The following is a 21,311-nucleotide window of genomic DNA, read 5'->3' on the forward strand; positions in this document are numbered from 1 at the left end:
GAGTAGATAACTGCGCTCACAATATTGATGTAGGAGCAGTTGAAATTTCAATGCAATAGCGTTAAAGAGCTCGCATCGCAGAAATTCCAGCGTCAAGGTCGTTGGTTGCGAGCGAAAAATCATCTTATGCGAGACCAGAAAATCGACGATGAAAATAAAATTAATAAATGATAAAAAATCTTGGAGCGGAGTAGTGTGGATCGAACCCGTGTTGTTTGCTTGGCAAGTGGATGTTCTACCACACGGCCACACCTCTGTTTGTGAAAACAGTGAAAAGAACTTCCTCTGCTTAGAAATGCAGTGAATGTATCTTTCATGCTTCACAAACACATGCGTACTGTATGCATGCTTCGCAATGCAACATCAAAAATATTGCAGTCATAAAGCGTGGTAGAAACGTCCATTGATGTGATTATCATAATGTCTCCGTGGTTGAAAGCCAGTACCTCACTACAAAAGGCACACACGCTACTGAGCCTATTCCCTTAAAGGGGCCCTGCGACACTATTTGAGCACGTATTTTTCATTGGCTCTGCTGGTGCTGTGGAACGCGCCGAAATCGATGCGGCTATAATTTTAATTCACGGGACAAATTACCTTGATTTTGGACTACGGCACCACACATCGGCTATTTTTGTTATAAGAAGTGACGTCATGTCGTGTGACGTGACGACAAACACTGTTCGCTTTTGATTGGCTTGACGCGAGCAATAGCGTGCAATATTCATATGGTGGTAGCTAGGCCATACGAGTGAAAGCTAAAAACAGCAAAACCTTTTTATACTTTCTTAGAAAGAAAAGATTGCTGTTTCGTAATGATGTATTTTCAGAACAAACACAACACATAGCCTGCGAACGAGGCTATGGTATGCCGGCAACTGAAATTGGAAACACATGCTGCATTTTTAGCGAGCCAAAAATGCAACAGGCGATGGGCGCCGGCGTTGCCGTAGAACGCGTCTTGCATGCAAGCTGACAAGTGGCCCAAAGCTTAAGCGTGTATCTTACACAGTGTTACCATGAGAGCGTCTGCTACTCCCACGCACATGGTTGATGATAATGTGTGATGCTTTATGGCGCAAGGGCCGTATGATGGCCAAAGAGTGCCATTTCATGAGACAAGGGATGTGATGTTTGACATCTGGCTGTATAAGGGCCTAAAGCTTCCACGCACTGTGGCGGGTAAAACACAGCAGTATTAAAATTATGACAGTGACGTGAAAGGTGTCTAGTGAGAATGGTTGTCGAAGGATCGTGATGATATAACTATGGTGATAATTGGCATTAGCACAAATGCCTTTTGAACGCCCTTGTACACAAGGGTCGTGAGGCATGTGCTGAGTTTTTTGTAATAACCGCAGCAGCGACCCCTTTTCAGAAGTCGTGCTACGAATTCCCTGGGTAAATCACTTGAAAATCTTGCACTTGTTTTAAAAATGACAGCAATGACTCGAGTTTGAAAAGTGGTTCCCTGCCGGTAAACATTGCAGGATGGAATGGTATTTGTTTTTGGTAGCGTAATGGGAAGAATTGTTTTCTAAGGATGTCTAATTCCTTACATTTAATTAAAATGTGAAGCACAGTTTGTGCTTCCTCACATCTCTCACACAATGGTGGACCGTCACCAGACAAAAGGTATGAGTGTGTCGTGTATGTGCGCCCTATCCTTAGCCGTGTTAGTGTAACTTGTGTGCGGCGTGACTTAGACAGTGCCAGCCACTGACCGAGTTGCTGCTTGGTAGCATGCAGTGTATTCCGTGTGTGCGTATCCCATGTGCGCTGCAAAAAAAGCCCTGAGGTTTCGTTTGAGGAGAGGTTTCAGGTCGAGTGCAGGGATCGCAATTGTTGTATTGGCATTGGTTGGCTTGGCAGATGCAGCCAAGTGATCTGCCAATTCGTTTCCTTCTATCTCGCGATGTCTTGGCACCCAGCACACTACGACATGTTGAGTGAGTATACTGTGCATAGGAGCAAGTAAAGAGATACAAGAACGGAATTTGTTTTTTCAGGTTTTTGAGGGCTTTTACCACGCTTAAGGAATCTGTGTATATTACTGTGCATTGTAGTTTTATTTGTTTAATGTGTTTAACAGTCGCAAGTATCGCATGAGCTTCTGCAGTAAAGATGCTTGTGTTAGGATGAAGAGTAATGGCATCTGAAAAGGATGGGCCAACCGCAGCGTACGAGACAAAAGTGTTAGTCTCCGAGGCATCGGTGTAGAATTCGGGACAACTGTATTTGTGTTGGAGTTCATGAAAGTATGTGCGGATGTGTGCAACAGGCACATGCTTTGTGACTTTTGCAAAATATAAGTCACAGTCTATAAGCTGCCACTGTCACAGCGGCAGATATGCAGCAGGAGCCATCAGTGTTCTAGAAGTGGCACATCTGTTTCCTCGGCGAGGCCTCTCACACGAAGTGAGTAGGGCTGCCTCAACGAAGGACGGCTGTGGAACAAGGCAGAATAAGGCTGATCATTGATTGTGAGATGAGAAGGGTGTTCTTTGTCTGCGTTCACCTCGAGGTAGTATACAAAAGATGTGTAACATCTCTGTAAGTGGAGTGACCACTCATTCGATTCCGCATACAGGCTTTCCACAGAGCTAGTGCGGAAAGCACCCATAGAAAAGCGAATGCTCAAATGGTGCACGGGGTCCAGCATCTTCAAAGCACAAGTCGCAGACTAATAAACAACGGCCCCATAGTCCAAGCAGCTGCGAATGAAGCTTCTATACAAATTTATGAGACATTGCCTGTCACTACCCAACGTAGAATGTGAGAACACATTTAGAACATTCATGGCTTTTACACATTTTGTTATTAAATACTTAATGTGCGGTATGAAGGTAAACGTGTTGTCCAAGAATAGGCCTAAAAATTTATGCTCGGCATTAACAGACAGAAGTTGACCGTTCAGTTGAATGTCAGGTTCTGAGTGCATGCCTCTCTTTCGAAAGAACAAGACACACATGCTTTTTTGTGGGTTCAGTCGGAATCAGTTTTCCTTTGCCCATTTGGAGACCTTGTTTAAACCTAAGTGAACCTGCCGCTCACACATTGCCAGGTTGCATGACTTAAAGCCAAGCTGGACGTCATCGACATATGTACAATAGAACATATTGAGGGGGATGGACAGGTTCAAGGAATTCATTTTGATAATAAAAAGTGTACAACTAAGTACACCACCTCGCGGTACTCCCATTTCTTTGACAAATGTTTGGGAGAGAACACTGCCCACATGGACCCAGAATGTCCGATTGGACAATAACTCTCGATTATGGAAAGCATTCTACCACGCACACCCAGTGAGACAAGTCTCTTAATATGCCAAAACAACATGTGTTGTAAGCCTTCTCGATATCGAGGAACACGGAGAGGAAGTATTGTTTGTGGACGAAAGTGTCTCGGATCTCTGCCTCAATACGAACCAGATGGTCGGTGGTGGATCTACCCTCTCGAAATCCACACTGGAATCTGTCGAGCAGATTGTGTGTTTCAAGGAAATGTAAAAGTCGGCGGTTTATCATCTTTTCAAAAAGTTTACAAAGGCAGCTTGTAAGTGCAATGGGCCTATAACTCGAAACTGAGGAAGGGTCCTTGCCCTGTTTCAAAATAGTGATAATAGCCTCTTTCCAAGAAGTAGGCATGGTGCCAGAAATCCACATAGCATTGTATAGGGAGAGTAAATTTTTTCGCGTTTTGAGCGGTAGGTTATTCAACATTTCATACATGACACGGTCGTAGCCTAGGGCAGAATTACTGCAGGAGTTTAGAGATGTTTGTAGCTCAGCTAAGTTAAATGGTTAGTTGTATGCTTCGTACTTTGTGCACTTGTGTTCTGTTTTCTGCTTTTTCTATTCTTGCTTTATATTGTTACGTAAAATGAGACGGGACGCGACTATTTGCCAATGTATTTACACCGATAAAATCTGAGCGCAGCACACAGAGCGAGCAAACCAGTCCTCTTTGTTGTCTTCCGTCCACCAAATGGTTCACCCTTCATGCGATAGCTACACAGCATTACCCCCCGGTTGTAAAAGCACTGGCTCAGTGCACTTTAGAAGTGTTCTTCAGAAGGAGGGCAGTATGGTTTCAGCCTAACGACGTGGACTACGTCACTGGGGGTGTTTGCAGACAGGTTAGTCCCGGAGACTGGAATGACCTCATAGGTAACGTCCGTAACCCGTCTCATGATACGGTGAGGTCCCTTGTACGGAGATAGAAACTTCTCTGACAATCCAACATGACGAACTGGGCTCCAGAGAAGAACTAGAGAACCGGGTAAGAAGTCAACGTCGACATGCTTGCTGTCTTAGACAGCCTTCTGGGTTGCTTGTGAAGTAAGCAGGCTAGAGCGGACAATCTGATGTGCGTGGTTGGCACAAGCTATAGCATCACGTGCATATTCGCTCGGCAGAGGTGTATTAGTCTGTAGTAGGGTGTTTAGTGGTAAGGTCGAATTACGGCCATAGAGCATATAAAAAGGTGAATAACCTGCTGTATAATGACGAGATGAATTATAGGCGAACGTCATGTGAGGTAGCGCTAGATGATGATGATATTTGGTGCTTTGTGGCACAAGGGCCATTTGATAAAAGATGTGAACAATGATTGTGATTAGCGACTATTCCTCGCCCTAAGGTGGGTAAAAACATAGAAGTAATAAAATCATGAACATGCCATGAAAAGTGTGTGGTGTTCATGAATGCCGAAAGTTAGTGATAATAAAAACCATGGTGGGCACGTATGGCATAAGCACTAGTGCCTCGATCGTTCACACCCTTGCGTCCAAGGGCCGTGAGGCAAGTGCTTTATTGAGTGTAGCCACCGCAGCGGAGACCTCTCTGGAGACGTCATGCTACGGAATGCCCGGGTATATGATATGAAACATACGAACATCTTTTAAGAAAGCTAACAACGATTTATGTGTGAAAAGTGGTTCCCTACCGACGAACATTGCAGGATGTTGTGGTATCTGTTGTCGGTAGGGTAATGGAAAGTGTTGTCTTCTTAGCTTGTCTAATTCTTTGCACTGTATTAGAGTGTGAAGTACGGTGAGTGCTTCTCCACATCTATCACACAAAGGTGGATTGCCCCCAGATAAAAGAAATGAATGTGTTGTGTGTGTATGGCCTGTTCTTAACCTTGTAAGGATTACTTCTGTGTGGCGTGATTTTGATACTGGCGGCCAATGACAAAGTTGCGGCTTGATGACATGCAATTTATTCCCTGTGTGTGTGTCCTATGTGCTCTGCCAATAGCCCCTGAGCTTTCGCTTTTGAACAGCTTTCAAGACGAGTGCAGGAATCGGTATCGAAGTGTTGATAGCCGTTTTGTTGGCGAATCCAACTAGCTGGTTCACCAGAACATTGCCTTGTATTTCGCGGTGTCCTGGCACCCAGCAGACTGACATGCTGCTTGGATGAGTAGACTGTGCTTAAAAGCGAATAAAGCGAGACAAGGACAGGGTTTTGTGCTTTTTAGGTGTTTTCAGAGCTTTTACTACTCTTAGGAAATCTGTATATATTATTGCCTTCTGTAGTTTTATTTGTTTAATGTGTTTAACAGCCGCAAGTATCGCATAAGCTTCGCCAGTAAAAATGCTTGTATCAGAGTATAGAACGGCGGCTTCCGAAAAGGATGGACCGATGGCTGCGTACGAGACAGAAGTGTTGGACTTTGAAGCATCCGTAAAGAACTCGGGACATGTGTATTTATGTTGTAGCTCAAGAAAGCATGTCTGGATGTGTGCAATTGGTGCATGCTTCGTAACCTCCAAGAAAAACATGTCGCAATCTATCGCCTGCAACTGCCACGGTGGCAGGCATACTGCGGTAGCCATCAAACCGTGTTCAAGTGGCACACCAGTTTCCTTCGCCAGGCCCGTCACGCGGAGTGAGTAGTGCTGTCTCATACAAGGCCGTTTTTCAAACACAGCAAGGCTTGACATGTCATTAATTGTGGATTGTGATGGGTAATCCTTGTCTGCATTTACATTAAAATAATATTTATAAGACATGTAACATCTCTGTAGGTGGAGCGACCATTCGTTCGATTCCACGTACAGGCTCTCTACGGGGCTAGTGCGAAAAGCACCCGTAGAGAGGCGGATGTCCAGATGATGAACAGGATCAAGCATTTTAAGGGCAGTAGGTGTCGAAGACTGATATACTATTGCCCCACAGTCTAGGCGGGTACGTATGAGGCTTTTACACAAATTCTTCAAGCACTTCTTGTCACTTCCCCATGTAGTACATGACAATACTTTTAGGACATTTATGGCTTTTATGCACTTGCTTTTTAAATACTTGATGTGTGGTATGAAGCTTAGCTTAGTGTCCAATATTAGGCCTAAGAATTTATGTTCAGTATTAACAGCAAGACATTGCCCATGCAGTTGAATATTAGGTTCGGAATGAAAGCCTCTCTACCTGGAAAACAAGACACACATGCTTTTCTGTGCATTCAGCCGGAACCCGTTTTCTTCTGCCCGATTGGAGACTTTGTTCAGACAGAGCTGAACCTGCCGCTCACACATGGCCAGATTACAAGACTTAAAACCGAACTGGACGTCATCGACATGTGGAGTAAAAGATATTTCGAGGGATAGACAAGCGCAAAGAATTCATTTTGATAGTAAAAAGTGTGCAAGTAAGTACACCAACTTGCGGCACGCTTGTTTCTTGGACAAATGCTTGGGAAAGAACACTGCCTACTTGAACTCGGAATGTCCGATTTGACAAGTAACTTTTGATTATGTTAAACATTCTTCCGCACACGCCAAGATGGGACAGGTCTCTTAATATTCTAAAGCACCATGTTATATCGTAAGCCTTTTCGATATCGAGGAACACAGAGAGAAAATATTGTTTGTGGGTGAAAGCGTCTCCAATCTGTGCCTCGATGAGAACAAGGTGGTCTGTGGTGAATCTACCCTCTCGAAATCCACACTGGTATGGGTCGAGCAAATTGTTTGTTTCAAGGAGATATACAAGTCGGCAGTTTATCATTTTTTTCGAAAAGTTTGCACAAGCAGCTTGTAAGTGCAATAGGCCTATAACTCGAAACTGAAGAAGGGTCCTTGCCCTCTTTCAAAATAGGAATAATAATGGCCTCTTTCCAGGAAGCAGGGATAGTGCCAGAAAACCAGATAGTATTGTACAAAGTAAGGTTCTTTGGGTTTCGATTTGTAGGTTTTTTAACATTTCGTAAACCACACGGTCAGAACCATGGGCGGAAATACTGCAAGAGTTTAGTGATGTTTGGAGCTCAGCTAAGCTGAAAGCTTCGTTGTATGCCTCATATTTTGTACCTTCGTGTTCTAGTTTCTGCTTTTCTATTCTTTTGTATTTTTGGAAAGCATCAGTACAGTGTGCTGAGCTAGGCACTTGTTCAAAGTGTGCACCCAAGAAGTTCGCCTGATCTTCCAAGCTGTCACCATGTGTGTTTACGAGTGGGAGTGAGTGTACTTGTCTTCCTGCTATTCTACCGACCATGTTACAGACTTTAGCTTCCTGTGTATATGAATTTATCCCTCATAAGAACTTCTGCCAGCTTTCTTTTCTGGCCTGCCGACACGTTCTCCTGCCTTGAGACTTAATTAGCTTAAAGCTGTCAAGATTTTCGGCTGTCGGTGAGTTTCGAAGCAATCTCCATGCCCTGTTCTGCTCCTTTCGCGCATTCCGACACTCAGTGTTCCACCATGGGACATGTCGCTTGCCAGGAATTCCAGATGTTTGTGGTATGCACTTGGCCGCTGCGTCAGTAAGAAAAGCTGTGAAGTACTGCACAGCTTCATCTATGCTTACTCACATAGGTCAGTCCAACCTAAATGAGTAGTGTTGTGAAACTTTTCCCAGTCTGCTTTGTTTATCAGCCATTTGGGAACATATGGAGAACATTCATATGTTGTTATTGAACTTAACACTAAAGGAAAATGGTCACTTTCACATGGATTATTTATGACTTTCCACTTCAGTAGGGGTAGAAGTGAAGGTGATACGATGCTGAGCTCTATAGACGAGTAAGTTTTGTTGGCGACGTTATAGTATGTTGGCTCTTTCCTATTCAACAAACAGGCACCGAAAGAGAAAACTGTTCAATGAGACGACCTCGTGCATCACAGCGAGAATTGCCCCACAAACCGCTATGTGCATTCAGGTCCCCAAGGAGCAGATAAGGCTCAGGTAGTTCGTCCATTAAAGACTGGAATTCACGTCTTTCAAGACAGTGGTGCGGCGGTATGTACAGAGAGCAGACAGTGACAAGTTTGTTTAGAAGCACTGCTCGGACAGCCACCGCCTCAAGGGATGTCTGGGGTGATAAGAGTGTACACGCTACTCCTTGATTAACCATAATGGCCACGCCACCAGATGATGCCACAGCATCATCTCGGTCCTTTCTGAATATGACGTAATCACGTAAAAAATTTGTATTGGAGCATTTTAGGTGTGTTTCCTGTACACACAGCACTTTTGGTGAGTGTTTGTGTAAGAGCTCTTGGACGTCGTCAAGGTTTTTAAGCAGTCCTCTGACGTTCCAAAGTATAATTTGTGTTTCCATATTGGAAGTAAAGTAGTGCTGTGTGTACAAAATGGGTGTGTCTGCTTTTTAAGCTGAACGTTAATACTCAGGCAACAGGGCCGCCATTGGACCCCGTTATCGGCTTTTTATCTCTCTTGGCGCGCTCCATAGAGCTATGCCGATCTTTTGGCACCTGGGGTACCGCAGTGTCCATAGCCTCCTCGGAGGCACTGCGTGCTCGCATTTGCGAGCTGGTGTTTCGAGCTTGAGGCCTCGTCTGGTGAGAAGAGGCCTTTATATCTGCCGACCCTGGGGTCTCCTTCACCTCGGTAGGCGTAACTTTTCGTCCCTTCGGGCCAGAGGTCAAGGGGACCTCCTTTGCTGCTGGGTTAGCCTGGCTGCTGCAAGAGCTTGCAGCAGCCGCTGGTGTGGCTGTGGGGACGAGTGGCAGAGCAGCTTTGGCTGTTCGCACCGTGGGAGGGGGCATTGGAAACCGCCTGGGCACACTGTGCCTGGCATGGGCAGTTGCCGCAGGCTGTTGTAGTGCTGCCCCGTTGCACTACATCGGCCAACGATGGTTTATTTGTGAAAAATCCTGATACCTGTTGTCGGGCTTCTCGAAAAGTTATGTTTTGTGTGTATTTCATTGTGACTACTTCCTTTTCTTTTTTCCATGTTGGACATGTTCGGGAGTATGCGGAGTGGGCACCATCGCAGTTTGGGCAGCGGGCCCCAGCCTCCACCTCACAATCGTCTGTGGCGTGTCCTGTGGTGACGCACTTTACGCAGGTAAGTTGATCACGGCAACTCTGAGAGCCGTGACCGAAACGCTGGCATTTGAAGCAATGTTGTGAGTTGGGGATGTAGGGTCGCACATTCAACTTCAAGTATCCTGTTTCGAGATGTTCAGGCAGGGTTTTGTTGGGACTTCCTTCATATCACGCCTAATTTTGATTTTTTGTACTTGTGTCACCTGCTGGTCCTTCGAGCCCTCGAGGAGCTCACCTTCAGTCAGGCCAAGCAAGTCTTCATCGGATACAACGCCTCGGGAAGTGTTGAGTGAGCGGTGTGGTGTAATTGAGATAGAAATGTTTCCAAACGATTCAAGTTTCGAGAGGTTTTCATATTGGGTCTGACTTTTTATCTCGAGGAGGAGATCCCCACTGGCCATTCTTGTAGCCTGGTAACCTACACCAAGCGTAGTGGTGAGGCATTCGGAGACAACAAAAGGCTATATTGTTCTGGCGTTCTTTTCAGCAGTTTCACAGTGGATTACATGGTAAAGGGGAATGGTTTCTTTGGGTTTTCTGAAATAGTTGCAAATGTCTTTGGTGCACCCTCTCTTCGAGAGAAGACGATCGTGCAATGAAGGGAGAGAAGTAAAAGCCATAAAATAGGTATAAGTTCGGCAGCCATGCCAGCCGCCCACTATGGAGCCCAACACGGGGACGTGACAGGTCCTAAATTTATATGTGGCATGTCAATGTCAGCTGTACACAGCCGTTATAACCAAATATATTGTGCCCAAGACAGAGCACATACACAAGGTTAACCCTTGCCGCCAGGAAAAATTGGAAGTAAATGAAGAGAGAAGACAACGGGATAGAATTAAAGAGGAGAAAAGACTAAGATGTAGAGAGAGAGAGAGATAGAAAAAGGCGACTGCCGATTTCCCCTGGGCTGACCCCGTCTACGTGAAGCCAGGGCCAAAGGGATGTGTTGCCTCTGCCGGGGGGCCTTAAAGGTCCAATCACCCAGCGTCAGCTCAACCCCCAGGATCCCCTTTTCCCCTGACACGGCAAAGCCACGCACGGCTAGGCATGGGAGGGAGTCGAAACCCCCCGTTAGCTCGGGTCCGTGGTGTCGCTACACACCAAACGCCTGCTTTCACAGACGCCCCTGCGGGGGTAAGGTAGCGCTACATCCCAGTGATGGTGGTCAGATGAGACATACATCGAGAGCATGTCCATGAGGGTGCGATTTAGACGTTCGGTTAGGCCATTTGTCTGAGGATAGTAGGAAGTGGTCAGTTTGTGTTGCGTTGAGGAAGAGCGCAAAAGGTCGTCGAGTACGCGTGACAAAAATGTGCGTCCACGATCGGTGAGCAATTGCCAAGAAGCGCCATGGTGTAGAATTACATCATGGAGCAAAAAGTTGGCAACGTCAGTAGCAGAGCTGGTGGGGAGCACTCCAGTGATGCTAAACCTGGTCGCATGGTCTATAGCAACGGCGACCCACTTGTTCCCAGAGTTTGATTCAGAGAAAGGTCCGAGGAGGTCTACACCAACACAAAAGAAAGGTTCGGTAGGGATGGAGATCGGGTGAAGGAGACCAGCAGAGGGTGCGGCAGGTCGTTTTCGCCGTTGGCATTTATCGCAGGAGGCCACATAGCGACGAAAGGATCGCGTGAGACCATGCCAAAATAAGCGGCGCCGGACGCGGTCGTACGTGCCAGATACGCCCAAGTGGCCGACAGTTGGTTCGTCGTGAAGCTCATGCAAGACCGCTGAACAGAGATTGTTAGGCACGACTAGAAGTAGCTCAGGGCCATCTGGCTGGGCGCTACAGCAGTACAGCATGCCATTTAGGAGAACGAACATGCGAAGTGACACGTCGTTAGGGTCAGATTCCAGACGGGTAATGAGTGACCGCAAGGAAGGATCGCGACGCTGTTCGTCACAAATCTGATGAAACCCAGACATGGACATGACGCTGGGGCCAGGCTCGCCGACCTATTCACATGGATGGTCAACAGGATAGAGAGACAAGCAATCGGCGTCCAGATGGAGGCATCCAGACTTGTAGGCAACTGAGTAGAAGTACTCCTGAAAACGCAACGCCCAACGACCAAGTTGTCTACAAGGGTCCTTCAGTGAAGAAAGCCAACAGAGGGCGTGATGATCTGTGACGACAAGTAACGGGCGGCCATACAAGTAAGAACGAAATTTCGAAACCGCCCAGACAAGGGCAAGGCATTCTCGTTCTGTTATAGAGTTGTTATGCTCAGACTTTGAAGGGAGACGACTTTAATATGCAATTACATGATCAGTGCCCTGCTGAGTTTGGGCCAAAACTGCGCTAGATGCCGTGATTGCTAGCGTCTGTCCGCATTTCTGTAGGAGCAGCTGGGTCGAAATGTGCAAGTATTGGTGGTGTCGTTAGAGCGGTGATTAGTCGAGAGATAGCTTTAGCTTGAAGAGGACCCCCAACAAAATGGGGTGTCGTGTTTGAGAAGGTCTGTGAGTGGGCGTGCGAGTGCCGTAAAGTCTTTTACGAACAGGCGAAAGTAAGAGCATAGGCCCACGAAACTGCGAACATCATGGATAGAGCGCAGAACGGGAAAGTTCGTTACTGCACGTACTTTTGCAGCGTCTGGTCGTACACCGGAAGCGTTAACAAGGTGGCCTAACACAGCAATTTGACGAAGACCGAAGCGGCGCTTCAAGGAATTCAGCTGGAAGCCGGCATGTCGGAATGTTGATAAAATGGTCGAAAGGCGCTCAAGGTGTGTGGCGAAGGTGGATGAGAAGATTATCGCGTCATCTAAGTAACACAAGCACGTCGCCCATTTAAATCCTCGAAGCAGCGTGTCCATTATTCTCTCGAAGGTTGCTGGGGCGTTGCAGAGACCAAACGGCCTACCTTGAATTGTTAAAGGCTGTCAGGGATAACGAATGCAGTTTTCTCAGGATCCATTTCATCTACAGCCATTTGCCAGTAGCCAGATCGGAGGTCGAGAGATGAAAAAAGGCGGCGCCATGAAGACAGTCAAGTGCGTCGTCAATACGAGGAAGAGGATACACATCTTTCTTGGTTATTTTGTTGAGGTGCCGATAATACAGAAACGCCAGGAGCCGTCTTCTTTACCAAGACCACTGGGGAGGTTCAAGGGCTTGACGATGGTTCGATGATGTCTTTCGATAGCATGTTGTCCACTTCCTTCTGAATCCCTGCTCGTTCTGATGCGGACACGCGGTAAGGATGACGGTGGATGGGCGCAGAGACACCAGTGTTAATCCGGTGCTTGACAATATTAGTCTCGTCCAAGGGACGATAACAGATATCAAGAATGTCACCGTAGGAGGCCAAAACGTGGCAGAGAGCGTCGGCCTGATCAGGCAAAAGGTCTGGTCCAACCATATTTCGAAAGATGGCTTCGGCAGAACCGGGTAACCGTGAGACTTCGGCTTGGTCCGTAACAGTTACAGCGACAACGTTTATGTCACCATTTCTTATGGTAGTGAGTTGAGCAAGCGACATCTGATAGGGCAACACTTGAGGAATGAAGCCGAAATTTAGGAGCGGAAGAAACACACAGTTGTCCACTGTGCTGGCGATGATATGCGGCACTGTAACACTGTGCGTCAGTCGTGCGTCTGTTATCGGTGGGAGGGGTCGATGAGAGATAGACGTATGTCACAGCTCGAGGCGGCAAGTGAACAAAAGTGGTTGGACCCAAGCGGCTGACGGGCTTTTCACACGCATCAGAGAGCAGGAGAAGGTTGAGGCTGTGCATGCCAGAAGAACAGTCAATTAAAGCCGAGTGTGCCGAGAGGAAATCAAGGCCTAGTATGAGGTCATGGGTGCAACTATGTAGTACGGTAAAAAGTACTACGGCGTGACGACCAGCAATGTTGACACGAGCAGTTCACATTCCGACGACTTCTACAGCGCTGCCATCAACAACATGTATGGCTTGTGTCGTAGAGGGCGTCATGATCTTCTGCAAACGGCGGCGTAGATGTGCGCTCATAATAGATAGGTGGGCGCCTGTGTCAACAAAGGCAGTAACAGGAACTTTGTCGACTTTTACTTCAATGAGACTCTGGTGTGTGGGCAGTGTCAGTAGAGGGTTTCCGGGTGTCGTTGGTATTGCAGCTTCACCTCCATGAGCTGCAATATCTAGTTTTCCTGCTGTGATCGTCCAGAGAAGCTTGGTGAGGAAAAGCGCCGAGGCGGCGGAGAGCGGAATTGGCGATGTAGCGGCAACGGGGAGCGGGAGTAGTAGCGACCGGAAGAAGGGGCGTCTGTGGGGAAAGGCTTGTGAGGAGGCGGCGAGTAAAAGTTGGACGATGTAGCGACTGGATGTCCAGAAGTGGTAGGGCACATATAAGTAGGATAGCTCGAATGTGGTGGGTTGGACCAGCGGCGACGGCAATAACATGAAATATATCCAGGTTGATGACAGAAAAAGCAGATAGGCTGGTCGTCAGGGGTTCGCCATTGCGTGGGGTTCCGGAAGGGCAATGATGGAGGAGATCGGCGAGCGTTACCTGATGGGTATGGGCGTTCTTCAGGGTGAGTCACGGGACGCGCTGACGGAAGACCGATATTAGCAAACTCCTGCCTTACCACAGCTTGAATTAAGGTTACCGATGGGTGTGATGGGTCAGTGGCTTGGGTTGTAAAAACAGGTTGTTGAATGAGAGCTGAACAGGCAGCTTCAAGCTCCTGACGAACAATTCGGGTGACGTGGTCATAGATGGGTGGTTGACGAGCGGCTTCACACGATGAAGTTGCGGCCGTGTTAGGCAGTCGTGTGAATCGATAGACGTCTGTGCCCGACTAGCCAACTGATCTCGTGCAGTTGTCTGTCGTGCAGCGGTTTTCCCGAAAAGGTCACGTATCTTCTCCTTGAATGTGTCCCAGCTGGTAATGTCTGCTTTGTGCGTGTCGAACCACACCCAAGCATGAGTGTCGGGTACCACCTAAAGGTGGCACTGATCCGTTCATACATGTTGAGCCACTTGTCAACGTCATGGTTATCCTGCCCGGAAAATACGCCAGAATCACGAGCAGGAGTTAGGACAACGTAGGTAGTAGTCACAGAAGAGGCAGGTGGTGAAGACGATGTACCTTGAACCTGTGACATGGTAGGACCCGTGATGATGCAACCGTTGTGGAGCTTCGTGATGGGTACAGGAAAGGACCAGCACGTCCACCACAAATATGTTACGTAAGATGAGATGGGACGGGACTATTTGCCAGTGTGTTTACACCGATAAAATCAGAGCACAGCACACAGAGGGAGCAAACCAGTCCTGTTCGTCGTCTTCTGTCCACCGAATGGTTCACCCTTCATGCGATAGCTACGTAGCAGTATCTTTGGCAAGCTTCAGTATAGTGTGACGAGCTAGACACCTGCCCGTAGTGTGCACCGAGGAAGTTCGCCTGATCTTTCAGGCTGTCACTCTGTGTGTTTACGAGTGGGAGTGAATGTACTTGTCTTCCTGCTACCCTACGAACCATGTTCGAGACTTCAGCCTCTTGTGTATATGAATTGATTCCTGATAAAAACTTATGCCAGCTTTCTCTTCTGGCCTGCTGACATGTTCTCCTGCCTTAAGACTCTATTTTCTTAAAGCTGTCAAGATTTTCGGCTGTCGGCGAGTTCCGAAGAAACCTCCACGCCTTGTTTTGCTTCTTTAGCCCATTACGACATTCAGCGTTCCACCATGGGACGCGTCGCTTGACAGGCAGTCCAGAGGTTTGCGGGATGCACTTGGCACTGGACGCACTGTGCCTGGCATTGGCAGCTGCTGCAGGCCCTTGTAGTGCTGCCCCCTGCTGCACTACTATGGGCAAACGATGGTTTATATGTGAAAAATCCTGATACCTGCCGTCGGGCTTCTCTTAAAGTTAAGTTTTGTGTGTATTTGATTGTCATTATTTCATTTTCCATGTTGGACGTGTTCGGGAGTATGCGGGGTGGGCACCATCGCAGTTTGCGCAGCGGGCCCCAACCTCCACCTCACAATCGTCTCTGGCCTGTCCTGTAGTGGTTCACTTTGCACGGGTAAGTTGGCCGCGGCAAATCTGAGAGCCGTGACCAAAACGCTGGCATTTGAAGCAATGTTGTGGGTTGGGGATGTAGGGTCACACATTCAACTTCAAGTATCCTGTTTCGAGATGTTCAGGAAGGATACTGGTGCAAAATGTCACAATTATATGTTTTGTTGGGACTTCCGTCTTATCACGCCCGATTTTTATTCTTTGTACTTGTATCACCTGCTGGTCCTTCCAACCCTCGAGGAGCTCACCTTCAGTCAGGCCAAGCAAATCTTGATCGGACACAACATCTCGAGAAATGTTGAGGGAACAGTGTGGTGTAATTGAGATAGGGATGTTTCCAAACGATTCTAGTTTCGAGAAGTTTACATACTGGGCCTGACTTCTTACTTCGAGGAGGAGATCCCCACTGGCCATTCTTGTAGCCTGGTAACCTGAACCAAGTGCAGTGGTGAGGCATTTGGAGACAACGATAGGCGAGATCGTTCTGGCATTCGTTTCAGCTGTTTCGCAGTTAACTATGTGGCAGCGGGGGAAAGTTTCTTTTGGTTTTTTGAAATTATTGGAAATGTCTTTGGTGCACCCTTGAGAGAGGACGATCTGCAGTGAAGGGAGAGAAGTAAAATCCACAAAATAGGGGTAAATTCGGCAGCCATGCCAGCCACCCACCATGGAGCCCAACACGGGGTCGTGACAGGCCCTTAAATTGTATGAGGCATGTCAATGTCAGCTGTACACAGCCGCTATAACCAAATATATTGTGCCCAAGATGGAGCACATACACAAGGTCAACCCTTGCTGCCAGGAAAGATTAGAAGTAAACAGAAGAGAGAAGATGACAGGATAGCCTTAAAGAGGATAAAAGACTAAGATGTAGAGAGATAGAGAGAGAGATAGGAAAAGGTGACTGCCGATTTCCCCAGGGTGGGTCAGCCCAGGGGTGCCGTCTACGTCAAGCCAGGGCCAAAGGGATGTGTTGCCTCTGTAGGGGGCCTTAAAGGTCCAATCACCCGGCGTCTGCTCAACTCCCAGGATCCCTTTTTTCCCGGACACGGCAAAGCCACGCACGACTAGGCGTGGGAGGGAGTAGAAACCCTCCCCGTTAGCTCAGGTCCATGGTGTCGCTACACACCAAACGCCTGCTTACGCAGATGCCCCGGCGGGGCCACCCACACGGTTCGCAGTAACCATGCTAACGACGCCGTCAAAAAAAGCGGTAGCGAAGTATTGCGTGAAAACTACAATGAGGTGACATTTCCGGAATGTCTGCATGAGACACGTGCAGTGATTGGAAGCCGTATTTGACGTCAGCAGACGAGTAAAATGTAGAAGAACGTTTCTCCTCCTCGTCTGCTCGAGTTTTGAACTTTGAGGACTCATAACTTCACTTTCCAAGCATCAATTTCCATCATTCTTGTTGCATTCGTCTCAGTAATCATCGCTATACGCGTTCAGGTGCTAAATAAGGCTGTCCCAAATGTGTCGCAGGGCCATCTAAGGCCACGTTGTGGGTGCATAGCAAATCAAAAAAAGTTTTATGCACAAAGTGTTTGAAGTACGCACTAGGAACAGGATGTCGCTGTCGCATTCAACTCCTAAAAAGTATGTCGCTATCGCATTCAACTCATGAAGGCAAAGCTATAGGGTCCCCCAATTTTTAGTTCCTGCTGTAGATTTATGTCATTGCTGCACAAATATGCTGATGTAAGTACTCTAGTTTTTGAAAAATGGTACTTTAGCTGCAACTCAAAATCTGTTTTCCAGAAACCTACTATTGTTGGGCAACTTTTAAGACATCCGAAGAGGCTCCACTCGGATGAGATGACTAAAGTGTGGAAGCCAATCGCCTCCACATCTACAAAAAATCGTAACAGCAAAGCTGTTTAGGAAATCATTCCTTGTTCACCTCGTACCAGAAACCGTTTCATCATGAATGGGTATGTGCGACCAAAATGGGGTAAATCCCACAACAGGCAACTTTAACTAAAGCCCAACAATGGCTGCAAAGTGACAATAGGAAGCCAAAGACCCCGAGTACGTATGACATGATACCAAAGCGATACAAGGGCAATGAGAACCTAGCATCGCCTAGCTAAAGCCTACCAATAACCTATAAGCAACCTAAAAACAACCTGCATCACTTAGCTAAGGCTTGTAATCAACCAGAAGTCTTCAAAATCATCCAGTTTTGATGTTTCAAGGCTTGTGCGGTTTAATGCAAGCTTTGCCAATTTTTTTTCTACTAATGTACTCGGCAATGAGATGATACAGTGGAGTATTCAGCCGTCTGGCTTATTATGTCAGTCGGGAGGAGTGGGCGCCCATTGGTGCAGACATGTGTGCGTCCTTGTTTGAGGATTGTCGCACAGTCTAAGTTTTACCAGACTATAGATGAAAATAAAATGTTATGGGCATGCTCCCGATGTGACAATCATAAACTAAAAGATCTAACATTTTATAACATCTTAGAAGTTGCCAGATATGAACTTGCAGATAGCTTCAACACATGGGGGAGGGGTTCAACACATAGTAGGCAGTGTGTACCGACATCATATGACTTCACTTGAACCATTTTTAAGACATTTTTATTCAGCAGCACTTTCTCTTCACTTATAAAGCAATAAAAAAAATGCAGCCACATAGTCAAAATATTATATCAGGGGTAGTGCTCCGATATGTCAGAGCTAAAACATCCTCATGGAAATCCCACGGAAAGGTATATACTGTACTAATAGTATATAAATAATGCTCCCCGAAAATTTCAGTATATCGAATGCTGTGCCCCTGCAAGTGCCCTTCTGTAATGCTGAGATCACTTTTCATCTATGACTGGAAATATTCAAATAGTCGAAACTGCACTGTTTTTGCAGATGCTGCAACATAGGACATTGAATATAAAGGGCAGTACCTGCCATGGAAGGAAAACTAGCTAGGCGAGTGTCGCAAAAGATGAGTGCCTCGTGTAACAAGCATTTTATTTGAACTCAATACTGACTAGCAAGCATCACTGCAATACAGCCATGAAAAGTGGTGGAGCATACCAAAAGAAAGTTCTACTCACTGTCACCATGTTTCCTATCTAATATTGAGTGTGGCAGTGGGAAAGTCTGCCTGAAGTCTCATTGAAAATAGACAGAAAACAGGTGACAGAGTAGTGTAAGTTGCAACGATTCTTATTCCAGCCCTGTTCATCAACACAGGATGTTGCCAGAACTCTACCAAGACTGCTTGTGTAAAGAATGTAACATAGAAAGGGCACCCCCAATCAGCAAACGAACTCCCCAGAACTCTCAAAGAGCAATGGCAGTACATGCTGCTCAGCTTCCATCTACAGAACCAATCTGGGCTATCCAGGAGGCCAAGGAGGCTACAGGAAGACGAGGCCCTCCTAGTGAGTGGTCTGGCCCAGACCAGCAACTAACTGGATGTCGAAATGACGTTTTATTCATTCACTATCCCCATGCAGTAAAGAATGTTTTGAAGTGCCATGACTCATATTTCACTAACATTTCAGTATCTCGAGATCACTCGAGTTTCTGCAGAACCATATCCTTAGAAGTTGACACAGTACTTTCTTCCCCTCTCTCTCAACAGTGGTTTTGTGCACAGGTTTGGAGGCTATGTTGAGCAGTGGCTTGGACTCTCTTTTTTAAGTTCCTGTCTCTCTCTCTCTCTGTCTGAAGTCACCAGAAAGACAGCACAGCTTGAACAGCAAATCTGTTTTGGCAAAAATACTATAATCATCTTACCAATGATTACTGCAGCATTTCTGTTAATTCACAAAACTATGCAGAAGCAAAACATTTTCAGTAAACAAAAGAAAAGCTCAGAACAACTTTTTCCTGGCGTACCTGACGCAGTTCTACGAAGAACATCTGCAGCACACCCTCCTTGAAGCCTTTTACTGGTTCCGAGCTTGCAAACTCTGCAAACATATGGGAGAAAACTGTTTGTCCGAGTTCTACTCCAACACTGTTGTCAGTTACCCACGTTCACACTGGATGACGTCCAAGTTGAACTGCTGCAAAGCACCAATGGAAATGAACTTGACGTCCTCTGAGGTGAGGATGTTCAATAGAGATGTAGCAAGGTGCTGGCAGGCAGTCATGCAAGCTGTTTGAGCCACTTTGTCCTGCGTGTATACAAGCAAAATTTCACACAAGGAAATCTCACTCGAACATTACTCATTTAATTTTGTAGCTGCAACTGGACTGCAGTGGATGTCATTTCAATTATCCGGGGCTATGTCCTACACAGGCTTGTTTTCGTATTTCATTCCCATAGGAACTTAGCCTTTCAGCCATATTCGCAACTTTGAGCACAGTAATAATGCCATAGACTGCTCTGTGCAATAGCTGGGCATCAGGGGCGTAGCCAGTGAGTGGCGCACCAAGCCCGTGCACACCAAGCCAGTGGTGCACCAAGACCAAGCCCCCCGCACCTCTTCTAAATTTTTTCCCCATAGCATAAAAAGCGAAAAATGACCGTTTCAAGGGGGTGCCCCTCCCGAAATCAAAAAGGTGTCCCCCATCCCCCCAAAAATTTCTAGCTAAGCCGCTGCTGGGAATCAAACATACTCGATCATAATGGCTCAATACAAAGTCACACTGATGTGCACAAATCGATCTATACATGACACAGCAGTAGAGGCATAGCCAGGAAGAGGCTTATGGGACTCAAAGTTATGGAGAAGAAGGCCCAGTCAAAACAAACAATTTTCTGAGAATCTCAATTGCAACCAGGCTCATGAAGACAATCCCGGGAGGCCATGGTATCTGTGTAGAACATAGCCTTCAAAGATGAAAGTGACATTAAAGTTCCCATACTCGTTCACGCTTCCATTACAGTTACCTAGACTTGCCAGTTGTATCGGTCCTTTTCTTGCTGCTCTTCCACCAATACTCTAAACACCTCTTTTTTACCTCAGCTTCTGACCAGTTCATGTGTACTTTCACCAGCTCCTGTGACAGGTGGATATGTTCTTCACATCTTGTTCAGTCAACATCACAATAAATAATATCCAGAGTTTTACGTGCAAAAAACCATATCGCGAGAGATGACACAGAGTGCCAGAAATTTCAACCATCTGGGGTTCTTTCAATGGGCCCTCCAAAACTATTCAGCTCCCCATTTTCTTACTTATGGGTTGCGTAGACTCAAGTATTGACATTATTGCAGCAAGAAGGGAGTGACAGCGACACACAGTTGGAGACCATTTGGCATTTGGTTCAGAAAATTCAAAATATAAGAAAAAAAAGTCCCCCACCTCCCCGAAGCGAATCGTGAGAAAATGCGAATGCATTGCGTAGCATCCATAATGGCATTTCGCATGTGAGAAACCAGCGTTAGAAGAATAATGTTTTCTTTTCTTTTTTTCTTACACCGTGCAGTTAATAGCACCATTTGCTGCACATGGCATTTTTCTTTTGCGAGAAACGCAGTATGCGTTTCCCAGCTCTAGTACCTAGTGTGCATGGTTAAAAAATACTATGAAGTGAACAAAACAAACAGGGATCTCAGCTCGTCATTGGCGTTTCACAGCGGCGTCTCGAGCACACAATTCTGGATGTTCTTGAGAGGCGCCCAGCCAGCGAACACTCGAGAGTACACATGCATACACACACAATTCCATCCTCACCTTCCTCTCATTATATACATCAAAGCTGTTCCCCCACGCATACACGCATCACATACACAGAAGTAAAATTTCCTGGCTAATGTAATACAATTGTGTAGAATTTTGAATAAAACCTTTTGCACATGCAATGCACTGTGATAGCACAGTAAAATTTTCAGCAGTACTTTTCTTTAATCTACAAGTTTAAAATCAGTGAAGCACACCTTTATAAAATACATACCGGCAAATTTGTGAATGCTTGAAATACATTGTTCAAGAATGCAATCAGATCCATCATGTAATTGCTGGCTTGGCCTTCGGGTTCAACCAGAAGCCAGTCATAATGGGCTGAGCAGGAGAACAAAACATAGATTGGTTATTT

At 46.4% G+C, this 21,311-nt stretch overlaps 1 protein-coding gene across 3 annotated transcripts in view; it reads right to left on the bottom strand.

Annotated features, from left to right (window-relative positions):
• Window positions 1–21,311, bottom strand: part of Sec15 (exocyst complex component Sec15) — a 36,144-nt gene that overhangs the window by 1,272 nt on the left and 13,561 nt on the right. For 2 of the 3 annotated variants that reach the window (XM_075877138.1, XM_037427004.2), the window contains exons 13-15: window positions 21,171–21,277; window positions 19,303–19,444; window positions 19,164–19,237 (exon numbers count right to left, since the gene is read on the bottom strand). In XM_075877138.1, coding sequence (XP_075733253.1) covers window positions 19,164–19,237; window positions 19,303–19,444; window positions 21,171–21,277 — 323 coding nt within the window. Of the gene's footprint in view, window positions 1–18,731; window positions 19,030–19,163; window positions 19,238–19,302; window positions 19,445–21,170; window positions 21,278–21,311 lie in introns of those variants that run through there. The other variant, XM_075877139.1, reaches the window with a different exon arrangement.

Source organism: Rhipicephalus microplus, chromosome X, assembly GCF_043290135.1.
Source record: "Rhipicephalus microplus isolate Deutch F79 chromosome X, USDA_Rmic, whole genome shotgun sequence".
NCBI classification, from domain to species: Eukaryota; Metazoa; Arthropoda; class Arachnida; order Ixodida; family Ixodidae; genus Rhipicephalus; species Rhipicephalus microplus.